The sequence below is a fragment of the Anopheles bellator genome, chromosome 2 (assembly GCF_943735745.2).
Source record: "Anopheles bellator chromosome 2, idAnoBellAS_SP24_06.2, whole genome shotgun sequence".
In the NCBI taxonomy this organism is placed as follows: Eukaryota; Metazoa; Arthropoda; class Insecta; order Diptera; family Culicidae; genus Anopheles; species Anopheles bellator.
The window spans coordinates 74,858,369-74,871,411 of record NC_071286.1 but is presented as its reverse complement, the minus strand read 5'-3'; the positions used below and the strand labels follow the sequence as shown (position 1 = coordinate 74,871,411).

Below are 13,043 nucleotides of genomic sequence, written 5' to 3'. Positions count from 1 at the left end.
CACCATTCAATAGTTGAGATTGGTGCAGCAAAAAGGAAAACTAACTTTTCGGATCGGTTCGAAAATTGGAACCAATGCAGACATAGAGACCAATTTGTTATTGCATAGAGCAGGGATTATTTTAAACATAAAATGATGATGATTTTTTGGCAACAGTGTTAGTAAGGATCAGTCAGCCAAACCTGATACCAATTGTTGCCTTAATTTGGGGCTTCAATAGACACTTCGCTGTTAGACTTCTAACTGCGGGCCTCGCAACTTCTTCAAAGTTCCTTAGTAATCACTTCCCTTGCCTAGCTTCCATTTGCTACTCGTGAGAAAAGCCAACCCCTCCGTGGACGGGTTGAAAGTGCATCGGAGCGATCCCCCCCAAAAAACTTAGTTCACCCTTCGCGCGCGAGTGTAAATAAACTCGCACCGCGCTTCGGTTCGGTTGGGGTCCTTTGAAATGGGTCCCCCCCACCGGGTTTCGATGGTCGGCTCCTCACAAAGCCGTGTTGCTACGAGTGAAATGTAAACGTTCGAACTGGCTCAAGGCTCAAGCCGGTCGCTTCGAAACTTTAAACATTTGTTTACCGAGCCGGAGTCGCGCGCGCGCGCACGTCACGTCCACGGAAAGTCCCTCGTTGGCCGCCAAGCCTGCAACTCCTGCCAAGGGGAGTTAGAGCATAGTAGCTAGCGTTCCGTTAGCCTGCGACAAGCCAAGCGGGTCCCCTTCTTAGCTGCGCGAGCTCAAGAATTCACCGGACGTGCGGCTTCGACACCAGGGGGAGACGACACTTCCAGAGCGTCAGAGTTGTCAGAGATAAATAGCGCTGCCGATATCTCCCCCAATTCCGATTCGGATCCATTTTAAACACTTCCGCGAAGACCCCGGGGGGTGGGGGTGGCGAGGGGTCGGCTCGGGAACCCCTTCCGCGACGACGGCGACATGCGCAAGACAAGAAGCGCCCAGAAGAAGAACGCGCCGGCCGCCGCGGAGAGAACGCGTTCCATTCATTCGTCATTTCGAACGAGGTCGCGCCCGAGAAGGTGTCAGACTTGTGTAAGCACAGCTGTGCTGGGGTTAGCCCCACTCGCCCCGCCACCCGTGGTGGCCACTCGCGTAAGCGATCTTTAATATCTCTACACTCCCTACCCGAAAGGGTTCCCGTTCCGGAACGGGGCCGGAAGAGCCCGCCGCCGGATGGGTACACCGGTCCCGAGGGTTGTGAAATGTAATTGAAATAAATTAAATATTAAAATGTTATTCATCAAACCCGGTCGGGGATTCGGAAAGATGGGTTCGAGATTGTATCTCGTGCCGCGGTCGGGTTGCTGTCGATTGTTTACATCTTCTATGCTTTTATGCTGCTGCAGTGCCGCCGGGTCCCGGAGAAGAATCTTGGTTGGCCGTCGTTTTTTTTTTTGAAGCGTTCTCATTTTACAGTCCATCCCTGCATTAGAACGGGGCCAAGGGTTCCCGATGAGGTCAGGAACAGGAACTAGCATTCAACACCGGTGTAGCCAGGGTTTTTTTATGTCGACATCCTGTCGAAACACGGATGCCCCGTCTTCGATTGGCTTCCTGTTCGCAGCCAGCGATCCTTCCCGATCGCTATCGGCCCGAGGTGTAGAAATTGAATTTAATCATTTGACGCCACAAATACTAAGTGATCGATGTTCGGTAGGAAAATGGGATTCGAATGGCCCGAGCATCAAGAGTTCATTTGAAACGAGTTGGATCCTGCACTCAAAGCATTGGAAAATATTGAAGCCCACACAGGGAACCACATAGACGAGACGATCACCGCTGTGAAAACAACACCGCTCCCGAGTCCGTGATCACTCCCTCGGGGGACACGAGATCGAGAGCCCAAATAAACAAGCCCATCAGTGGCCGTCGTTGGTGGGCCACCGCCAAGAAGCCGCTGTTCGTGCGAATCCTGGCCGCCGACAGGACGAACGTTGCCCATTTCGAATCCACAAACAATGCGCGCCACACAACAACAACCCGGGACCAGAATTGGCAATCCGTTACGGAGTTTTAGCGCGCACTTTTCACCGATCCTGAGCTGCGCAAGACGTCGAATACCACACACAGGCACAAACACGGGTCCTTAGGCCGCTGATGTGGTATGGAAAATAGGCCCGCAGGCACTCGTTGCGTGGCGAACGAAAACCGAGCCGAAAACGTCTCAATCTACGGATCTGCGAAACACATACACGCAGACAGTCGGCCTAAGGACCTGCCTGCCGGTGGCCAATTGTGTGCCATTGCACAAGGTGCACCGCAAGGACCCTGGCAGCCGCTCGAAAGAACCGAACCAAAAAAGGAAGCTCGAAAATCGACAAAAAGCAAACCAGGCCCGGGTTCGGGCCAGGACGAAAGGCCAAGCTAAGCATGAATAGACGTAAGGTGCATTCCCGAATGAATGCCCGTGAATCGTGTCGATCAGAAAGAGCCTGAACCCTGAGGTTCGGGGCTGGCTTTAATTTTTTGCACAATGCCAGGACCGCCGGTTCTTGGAATCCTTTTGAAACCGCCAGCCAGCCAGCCGTCGGGTGGTGAATGGAATGGAATGTTTCGGACACCAGGCATCCCGACCCGAGCGGAGCGTGTACCCATAATGATCCTCTTTTCCTCGGAGGATCTGTTTCGCTCTCGCAGCATAAAGCATGGTAGTTCACAATGGGGCCCGGCCCGGGGCCCGGCCGGCGTGGTGAATGGCAGGCCCGCAAAAGCAAGTGCATCAGGTCGGTCGGTCGGTCGTCGGTTGACATCCATCGGAAAGTGCACATTGCGCCCGTTTCGGAGACCCTGGCCGAACCGAGCGCCGCCAGTGAACGCATCTTTGCGCAAACAGTGACCGATCATCGATCATCACCTTCTGCCGGTGGCCGGGCAGAGTTCGTGGAAGTCGGAGCAAGGTGAGAGGTCCGGTCCTGGTTGGCCTGTGCGGTTGATAGTCATGTTTCTAGGACGAAGCAACCATTCTAGATCGCGATGTTCCAATTACAGGGAACGATGCAAGACCGATCGCATATCCGCCGGTAGGGAACATTAATCAGGAACTTCCGGTACTCCGGGGAGCCGAACAGCAAACTTGTTGCCCCCGGACGGAAAAGTAAACAGTTTGACCCCTACAATGTAAGAGTTCGCGAAAGTTTACAAAGTTGTTGGGTGCGAATAAAAAACGGGTGATGTTTGCAAGATTGTCATGCTCCACAATGTCCATGTACTTGCCAAATGGTCCCCAGCCCGTTCACATGAATGGTGGCCTTTATGCTCCAGTGCCAAGTGATTGACTTGTTGCCGCGTGGCACAGGTATCGACCCAGGGCCTCGTTAGCGGCTCTGGCCGGATGTTTGCATGTTATCTGCGCTCGCTAACGCCCAACTCAGGGGCCTCCTTCGTAAGCTCCTTCGTAAGCGATTTCCATTGCTGCCACCGGGCCAGCCGGCCAGCAATAAAATGGAGCACCAAAGTTCAGCTTTCCACAGCGCCCGGTAGCCCTCACGCGTCATCTTTGAAGCCGGGTGCCCCGGCATTTCGCCTACTCCGCCTCTGGTCTCTGGAGTGGACTCTGGCAACATAAACAACTCCAGCGTGCAGCGCACCAAAAAGCACGATCGGGCCGGGGCAAGTGTTTGAAATTTATGGACTTCTGGGTGCCCGGTGTTGCCCGGGCGCCAAACTGGTGAGATTGTACATAATTTTACACTTAACACGATAAGTGTGCATAAATATGACTAATTCATCAGCTGGTGGTTCGAAGGGCGATCGCCATCTTGGGCGCGGGCTTGGCGAACGTGCCGAGCCCGATTGGTCGCGGTGCCCGCCAGACAGGTCTTCGAAAGTTTGGCCTCTGAATGCGTTGAAATTGAGATTAGAACTCGGAATAAAGCTTATGGGATTTTATTTATCCCAATTAAAAAATTTGAGCATAAAATCGGTGCACCTTTCAGCGATCGGCCACATCTCGTTTGGCGCTAAAAACGCTCCGCTTCGAACCCGGCCAGGATCTCTGGGGGGATCGATGGTGCCTTTCTCGATTAAAGCGCGGCCGTTGTTGGGTTCGCCTTTCGGGTGCCCAATAATAAGGGGCCACCAGGCACATACTGCACCGGCCGGCCAGCCAGACAACTTCATTCGGCCGCGCGCTTGCGGAACAGCGATAACTCATTGATTTTTGTAATAAATCGAAAGCAGCACACGGTTGGCCCCGGCAACGCACTTCGGGGCTGCCAATCGGGACTGCCGATAGCTAAAAGGCAACATGGACCCCGTGTCACATTCGGCACCTTCGGGTCCTGCAGCATAAGCGCCGTGAGGTGTTTCGTGAGCCTTTTTCTTTTTATTATGCCCTCTCTCTCAGGTGTGCAAATCAAACGCAAATACGGTCCCGATCTGTGCATGCTGTGGCGGTTATGCTTGAAAGCGCTTTGCTAAACGTACCGTGCCGTGCTTCTAAATCCAATCCAAACACAGGGTGCTACTGCTGGGTGTGACCCGAATTCCGACCATCTCGGGGTGACCTACGTTTTGGGAATCTCGTCCTCGATGCGCGACAGCGCAATGTTGCGATCCGTTTGCGTCGGCAGCCCACCGAACTCGCCCGTCTTGAGACGGCCGCGCAAATCCAACGCCCGGATGTCGGTCATCAGCGAGTGCTGCTTGTTCTGCAGATCCTGATCGATCCGGTTCGCGTGGTCCCGCAGCCCGTTGTACGCCGTCTTGCTGGCGTCGATTTTTTCGCGCACAATTTTGACCGTATCCTGCAGCCGCTGCACCTCGTCGCACAGCCCGTGGTACGGTTCGTCGACACACAGCTCCATCCCGGGACGCTGCGCTCGGTTCTCGAGGCGCGTTTCGACCACCTTCAGGGCCTCGATCTTGTCCGCGTACGCCCGCTCGAGCGTTTCGATCTCCCGGAGACACTTGTCCATCTCCTTCTTCATCTGCAACCCCAAGAGTGCCACTGTAGATCGGAGGACCCCGGTAGACCCCCCTCCCCTGAGAACCTACCATCCCCAGCTGGTACTCGAGCTCGTTGCGCGCCCGCTGCGTCTCGAAGATGCGCTTCCGGAGCGTGTGGGCCGTGCGGTCCTGCTGGGCGCGCAGAATGTTGCGAGCCTTTTCGCGTGTCGCAAACAGCGACTCCCGGATGGAGAACGAATCGGAGAGCGTGGTTTCGGCGAGCGCCACCAGCTCCTCGCAGTACTCCAGCCAGTTGCCGTACGTACAGGAGCTGCAAAGTGAGAGAGAGAGAGAGAGTTAGGATGTTCCGGAGGCCGGCCACTAGAGCGGTACTGACTCCCGGGGAACGCGCGTCGGATCCGTCTTGAACGTGACGTCTCCGCAGTGCGCGTCCACCTGCAGCTGGTGGCCGTCGATGGCCTGCGCCTCGTCCTTATCGGTCAGATCGAGCTCCAGCTTGAAGCGGACCTCCTGCAGGCGGTTCAGCTGCTCCCAGGCGGCCTGGTTCTGGTCGCGCAGCAGCCGCTGGTTGTTCTCGACGATGCACAGCTCGTTCTTCAGCTCGGTGTCGCCCTCGTCGTAGGTCAGCTCCGAGCCGAGCCGGCAGTCCCGCATCCCGATGCACTCGGACACCACCGTCAGCGGCGTGATGTGCCCGTCCAGGTCCCGCTCCGTGTTGGCCTTCTCCTCCTTCAGCGCCCCGATCTCGTCCGCGACCCGGCCCAGCATGATGCGCACCGTCTCCCGCCACCGGTCCAGCTCCGCGACCCGGTCCGACAGCCGGTCGTTGTTGTGGTACGTCTCCCAGTGCGTCTCGATGCGGGTCTCGTTGCGCAGGTTGCGCGCCGAGTGCCGCAGCTCGAACGCATCCGAGCGCTGCGTGTAGGCCACATTCTTGAGCTGGTTCAACCGCGAGTGCCAATCGGCCAGGCTCAGGTGCTGGAGCGGCTTCTCGAACGTCACTGCGGCCTTGTTGGACATCCTGGAGCTGGAAGTAATATCTGGACCGGGGAAGAACCGAACCGAGCGCGACGCCGACACACCTTCGAATGGATCGCAATTTTGGCGTTAGGTGAGTGTTGTTGTCACTGGCGAAACGCGTTGTTAACGGCGGTTACTATGGCGTTCCGGCAACGTTTGCTTGGATACACACGTCACGTCGTCGTCGTTCTGGCACATCACGCGATGAGCGCAACCCTTCAATCGGCCCCAAACTGTCGACAATCGCCGACACAGGGCGCGCCTGGAATTGGAACCATCCCGTTTTGACAGCGGGCGCGTTAGGAAGACGTCGTCGAAGCGATCAATCTAGTAGGCACCGTGCTCTCGGGTTGCCGTTTTTTACGGTGGAAAATTGTGGAAAACCCAGTGATTTTACGAGGTCCCGTAACTTGGCCGCATCTGTCAAACTTGTCACTGGCCGCGCCCGGAAATGATTCTCCCAGAGAGTGCGAAGGATTGGTTATTGGTGGAGCTTACAGTTTTTGAACTGTAATCAACTTCCCGGAACCGCCAGGGGCCGTGCCGGGTTGCCGGGTAGCATAAAACAGGTTTACTGTCGTTGCCATGGTGCCTGGCGGCATGCGCGATGCATTGACGGCACTGTACTGGGTTTGCGTACGCCACAACCAGAGCGTGACCGCTTCGGAGGGCTAATACTACGTTGTTCAATAAGTTTTGAGGTTCGATAAGAATAACATAATTTTATCATAATTTGATGAAAAACGCTGAAAAACCCAAAAACGGAAAAAAGGAAGCATTTTTTGTTAGGAAACAGATGGAAGTTGCTAGGGACCCAATCTGGTAAATACGGTAGGTGCTCCAAAAACTCGAACTTTAATCCGTGGACTTTTTGTGGCACGGTGCATTGTCCTGAGGAAAAGGATATTCTTTTTCTGCAATCCGGGTTTTTTTTCTATCGAATTTTTTGTCATTAGATCAGTCAAAAAGGTTCCATTACTTTTCAGAATTCAATGTTTTACCATTTTGCAAGTAATCCTTTGAAGTAAAGGATGTTCCTTCTGCTTCCCAAAAAAATGATGCTAACACCTTCTTGGCCGATTTCTGGATACGAACTCGTTTCGGAGCCGAAGAATCAAGTTCACACCAATCTTTAGACTCTCTAGTCTTTCTGAAACCCAAAACTTCAATCAAAATATTGCTTGCACTGCCCAATGAGATGCGCAGCGTTTCTACTAAATCTCTTTCTCTTACTCGAGTTACTCGACTATTTTTCAATACGATATTCTGTATTTTTTCCTACGATTTCAGGTGTTGCTACTGTTTTTGGACGTCCTTGACGTGGATCGTTTTCAAGGCATGTAGGAACACGTTTAAATTCAGAAAACCCCCCTTTTAATCCTCTAATTGAAGGCGAAAAGTCCTTGTAGACGTTCACCATTCATTCATAAATTTCCTTTGCTTTTAAACCTTCAAAAATAAAAATGACTGAACGATACTTGATATTTCCCATAGAAAAAAAACCTGAGACACGTCGACAGTTAAAGGCTTGTAAAAGAAGAATAAAGTGCCCGATCGTAATAAAACTTCACATAAGTTCACATGAAGAGTTTACCAACATGACAACATTAGGTTAGCAGCAACGCCCTCCGCTATCGAAGCTCAAAACTTATTGAACAACCTAGTACATCTGAATGAGTTTGATTGATTGACGATACCGCCTATTGATACGATGTCTCTCGGTCGCCCCAACAACAACCGTCCAGCGGCTAATCCACCCCGGCCGCCAGACAGCCTGGTGGTTTGATCGTAATCGTAGCTCTTGGGCCACGGTGAGCCTGCTCAGCCTGCGTACGTCAGCCCCGTCTTCGACGCCGCCCCGCGATCCGGATTCGGGTCAGCAAGATTCGGAGGCCCGAGTGTGTCCGAGTGTGTGGCAGGCACCAACGAGGCACCTTCAGACAGCGGTGAACTGCCCCCCCTCCCCCTCCCAGCGGCCCAGTTGGTCAAGCGTCACCGGGCGATATTTGGTCAGCTGCTGCCGGACGAAGCCGGTGCGCTATTGGCAGCGTTTGGCAGTCCCGCAGCTGATATCATTTTCCAGCGATCGCTCCCCAACACATATCGACATGTTTGCCGCTAATGATGCATGCCACCAGGTTGCCGGTGGCTGGCCCCAGGAATCCCCACCCCGGGAAAACGGGGCACTCGGCCACTGGCTGCCGTTAGGCCACGGAGCGCAGCAGTTTGATTGAGCAGTTTGTTTGAACCGTTCCGCATCACAGCGGGAAACGGCTGCGGACCCGTCGCAGACCCAGTTCCCTCCGCCGGACTTATCACTTGGGCAGTGCACGCGCCGAACGCAGCTTTCTAGGCAGCTGCCGCGTGGAGACGTTGACGTCGGGCGTTGTGCAATCGACGATTTTATTGGACAACATTACGCACAATGCTGCAGCCCCGTGGCTTAGTGCTGGAGTGTAAGGTTGGCTAGGTAAGAACCGGAAGCCAGGTAGAGTAGACTAGGCGTTTGAAGGTGATCAAATGGACCGTAAGTGGCGTAATAGAGCCCCCATGACTCACGCTGTGAAGATCAAGCAATAACGCACCCATTTCAACCCATTTCAGAAGGTCCTCCGGCGCATGCAATCGATCATACCAGCCGACTGCGCGGTTTGCGCGGTACCTTTTGCGCTCGAATTGGCCGGTCTCAGGTGCCGGTCCGGTTGGTGTCGATCCATCTCCCTGGATCTCCTCGAGCGCGCGCGCGGACACAATCGCCAATCGCCACGCTCGAAGCGCCCGATATGGACCGATAGGTGTTGGGAGATCTCGCAACCGACTCGCGTGCGCCTTCGTCCGATGGATTTCCATTTTATGAAAACTAATATTATTATTTGCTACCGAGCTCCATCGAGCCAGATCGATGCATAAATCGGCCATGCCCTTTCCGAGCGGAAAGGAAAGTTCCCCCGGTGCCGGTTGCGTATCGGGCGCTAACGCTGGGCCCCGGGCGGCCCCAGGAGATCAGATCCGAACGCCCCCCAAAAAAAAGGCCAGGTGCCGCAGTAGCCTCTGGTGACATGAGGCGTGCGATGTGTGAAATCGGACACGCCGGAGTCGGAGTCGGAGCCGGTGATCTGGTGGGCCTTTCGCCGCCCCTTTCCAGCATAGATTTCGGCGCCCGATACATACTCGCTACTCGGTGGGGTGGCTCGATAAAACCGCGTAACGGCTGACCGCGCCGGAAAATCCAGCGCGTGGCCACTGCGCATAATATGCCGTTGTTTGTTCTGTGTTTTTGCTGCTCGCGTCCCGCCGTTGATCCTATCGTGCGGCGCAGGGAGTGTCCTGTGCGGAAGTCGCCGACCGACCTCACGCGGTGCCCGCCAACTTTAAAGCGCACCCGAACCCGGAATGCAGTCGGTGGTCATGACATTAGAACGCCAATCCTATCACAACATGCGCCCGGCCCTACCTCCAGGGAGCTTAGCGGAACGGATCGCGGCATAAAAGGCGCTTGAAGTTCACAAAAGTGCAGTAAGTGGCGATCGACTTCCGCCAGCGGAATGAGAGAAAAAAAATGCAATTAAACAATCAATCGAAGCCCCGCCAGCGGGCGCCAAAGTGCAAGTGTAGCGCGAAACGTCACGCGTCACCGTTGGCGGGCGGGTGGAAAAGATCATTAATCATGCTCACACCGCTGGGCCCACCACACCCGGTGGCCACTATAATGGGCTCCGGGTGACGACCTATACGGCCGGTGGCCTGGCTCCTGCGGCCGTTGGGGATTTTGGGCAAATGTCAAAAAGGTGAAGCCAACTGATTTATTAGCCCGGAGCCTCCGTCAGTCCGTCAGCCCTCTCGAAGCGCTCGGCCACACTGGTCGATCGGTGATCGGGCCGCACGAGAATGGGGTGCTCGATCAAATTCACGCCTCCCCAACCCCCCCCACTATGTTTAGTGGCGTTTTGTCAAAATAAGCGCCCGTGTGCATGTGTGTGTGTGTCTGTCTGTTTGCTTAGGGACCCCACGCGTCTCGGTGTGTGCGTTTGATTGAACGATGTTCGGAGGCGATAAGTTCGATAGTCACGCGGGAAGTGTCCGTGTACCGAACTGATACTAATGATCGCGCTCGACCGTGTCACACGAGAGCAGGGAGATCGATCAAAATCTGCCGCTTCTGGTGTTCGGGCCGTCGGAGTCTGAGGGTCTGTGATGCCCGAGAGCGGCTCGCTAATGCTGGGAGGGTTTCCCCGGGGGTGCGGGCTCGATCCTAATGTTATCTCGGGACGCCCATCGCACCGAGCGCCTGCTTCCGGGGGATCTCCGTGGGTCTCCGTGGATGAGGAATGCTTTTGCCAGCAGTAAGTGGCATCCCCGTCGTATTTGCGTTAATGAAAGATCGTGGATCGGCGATATCGGCCGCGGGAGTGAAGGGAGCGATGCGAGCCGGGAAAGGGCCAACAGTGGGAGACTTTGGTGCGGGGAAAACATAATGAAAGTGAACCATTTTTTATTACGCTAAATTGTTTGCACCATAAAGTAATGAACTGCGCATTGTTAGTCGTTTAAAGAAATGTTCTTGGAATAGGTTTGTTTATTTTTATTGAACACTTTACTTACCACTCCAAATGGCGTGTCTAATTGTCAATATTTTTATTTATTTTCTTTATATGAGGTGTGTGAATTGATTCTTGCGATTTTTATTCGACGTTTGTGACCGTAACAACAACAAAACGTATGAATACCTTAATAAAAGTATTGTCCGTCGTTAGCTACTTCTTTCTCCCATCTTTTCGGTAGTTCCTTGATTCCGGTAGAAAATAGAAAAGGAAAAAAATAGAAAGAGAAAAATATGAGAAAAAAGAAAAAAATTAGAGAAAAGGACATACAGAGAGAGAAAAAAGAATATCGAGAACGGATAAAAAGAATAAAAAAGAAACGTTCTCATGACCGATGCAACATAACTTTTTAATGTTTCTCAGTTTCTTGGATTTTCAGAATCTCAGATTCTCAGATTTCTAGTTTCTAGTTTTTATTTTCTAGTTTCTAATTTCTAGCTTCTGATTTCTAGTTTTTAAATTCTAGTTTTTAGTCTTTAGTTTCTAGTTTCTAGTTTCTAATTACTAGTTTCTGATTTCTAGTTTTTCTTTTTTATTTACTAGCTTCTAGTTTCTTCTTTTTATTTACTAGCTTCTGTTTTTTTTTTTACTACTAGTTTGCAATTTCTAATTTCTAGTTTCTACTTTCTTTTTTCTATTTTCTATTTCATATTTTCTATTTTCTAAAATAAGACAGAGAGTGGAGCCCAGAATGAGAGTAATAAACATAAATTTAGATAAGCTACTTGCTGTAGACTGACGATCGAAGCACTGTGAAGCTGATTGTGAATGTGATCATGATTGTGATCATGATTTGTGAATCACTTTCGAAAACTACTACTGCGGCTTGTTGGTGGACGACTATAATACAAATACGGAACTTTGTAAACTACGTGACTTCGGTAAAAGAACATAAGGAAGGATCCTGCCCAAAAGCCCAAATGTCCTTTCTAATAAAGAAAGCGAAAGTTTTTCAGCAACCTTGCCTGTTGGCGTGCAGTTTGACATTAAACGTTCCATTAGCTGCATTAGGTAGATTGTTGGGTGTTGCTGGCGTTTTCCCGGTTCCGATACTCGCACCCTACCGCCCCATGTACGCACCACGCACACACCAAGCTCCGAGTTCGATCGAAGGCCTCTGGCACACTTTTGCCCGGCACGATATCACGAATATTGTGCTCACCTTCCGCAAGCGGCCGCACTTGCCTTGCCCACCTGCACCAACCGCCACGGGGGGCAGCCAGAGTAGCCCCCCGCCGGGAGTAGGCCCCACGGGGAGGACACTTGGCGTTTGGCGCCAGTTGCAAATTGAAAGCAAATCGGTTGCGATCCAATAAAGATAGTGCCGGTTAATTATATTGTACCGGTAATTAAAAGAAAAATTAGATTACCCATTCCGATTCGGTGCCTCTCGGGAAGGTCCCCGACCAGGTGCCTTACAGGTTTTCCCTCCCAGGGGCTCAGGGACCACCTTGCGGCATGAAAAATCGAGCAGAATGCCCGGCCTCTGCTCGCTCGCGGCCAGTCGTCCATTCGCCCGAGGGAGCCCCGGACGAACCGGGGGAGATATCAATCGAGGAACGGGTTTTCAATTTCAATTAAACGCATGGCGGCCCACCCGGCGACAACCAGTCCTGCGGACCACCGCAACCGCACCCGTCTCTCCGTCGAACGCAACGCAAACGAAGGCGCCCCTACGCCGGTGGTCGCGCCGATGCTGCGATCGCACCACCAGGGGGAGCCCATAATGTATTGGGCGGTAAGGGTTTACAAAATTTGTCAGTCGCCCCACAAAAGAGAGAGAGGAAGAGAGAGGGGCAGAGGGGTTAGATTCGGTTTTCGGAGCATAGACGCAACAGAGGGCGCCCGTTGCTGGCGATCGACGCGATGACGTTCGCAACATCAAATTCACATCGTGAGCTAATCGGAGTTACGGAGGCTGAACCCCCAGAGGTTGACTCCGGAGTCCGGTCATCCCACGCGTACCCTCCCCGCGATCGACGACACCCGCGCCGGACCGCTCGCTACGGTCTCAATTACTCAATCACTCCGCGAACATCGGATCATAAATCAGGCCGAATAATGAGCCTTTTTCGCTCGGAACCCGCGGAAAAACCCTTCGCCCCCCAGCCAGGGCAGGAAACGCGGTGATGGCGGCCGCGGCGGGGAGGATGAAAAGGCAGTGCATAATGCGGCACTGGGCAATGCTGGGGTTATGTAACGAGAAATTGATCATATTTGAATATGTTAGCCATAAACTGTACCAGCTTCAGCTCGTCGTCGTCGTCGTCGTCGTCGATCGTCGTCAACGATCCTTCAGGGGATCGGGAAAGGGAGGCTTGAGTAATGCTCAACGGAACCCCCACGCCTGCCCCCGTCCCGGTCCACCCACAAAGGGTGCGATTCCGCAAGGGGCAGAATGGAACTGGAAAGAAAGTAAATCGCGCCCAACGCGTGCAATGCGCGTGAGGCCCATGCATTCTGGAGTTCCTAGGGGCGGTGGGGCTTCCCGGGTGAAGAAT

At 53.2% G+C, this 13,043-nt stretch overlaps 1 protein-coding gene across 1 annotated transcript; it reads right to left on the bottom strand.

Annotated features, from left to right (window-relative positions):
- Positions 1–4,518: 4,518 nt before the first annotated feature.
- Positions 4,519–5,941, bottom strand: LOC131211044 (tektin-B1). Its single transcript, XM_058204384.1, has 3 exons — positions 5,298–5,941; positions 5,009–5,231; positions 4,519–4,941 (listed from the first exon to the last, which is right to left on the bottom strand). Exons 1-3 carry the CDS (start codon positions 5,939–5,941, stop codon positions 4,519–4,521), a joined length of 1,290 nt encoding a protein of 429 aa, XP_058060367.1.
- Between the last annotated feature and the right edge of the window lie 7,102 nt (positions 5,942–13,043).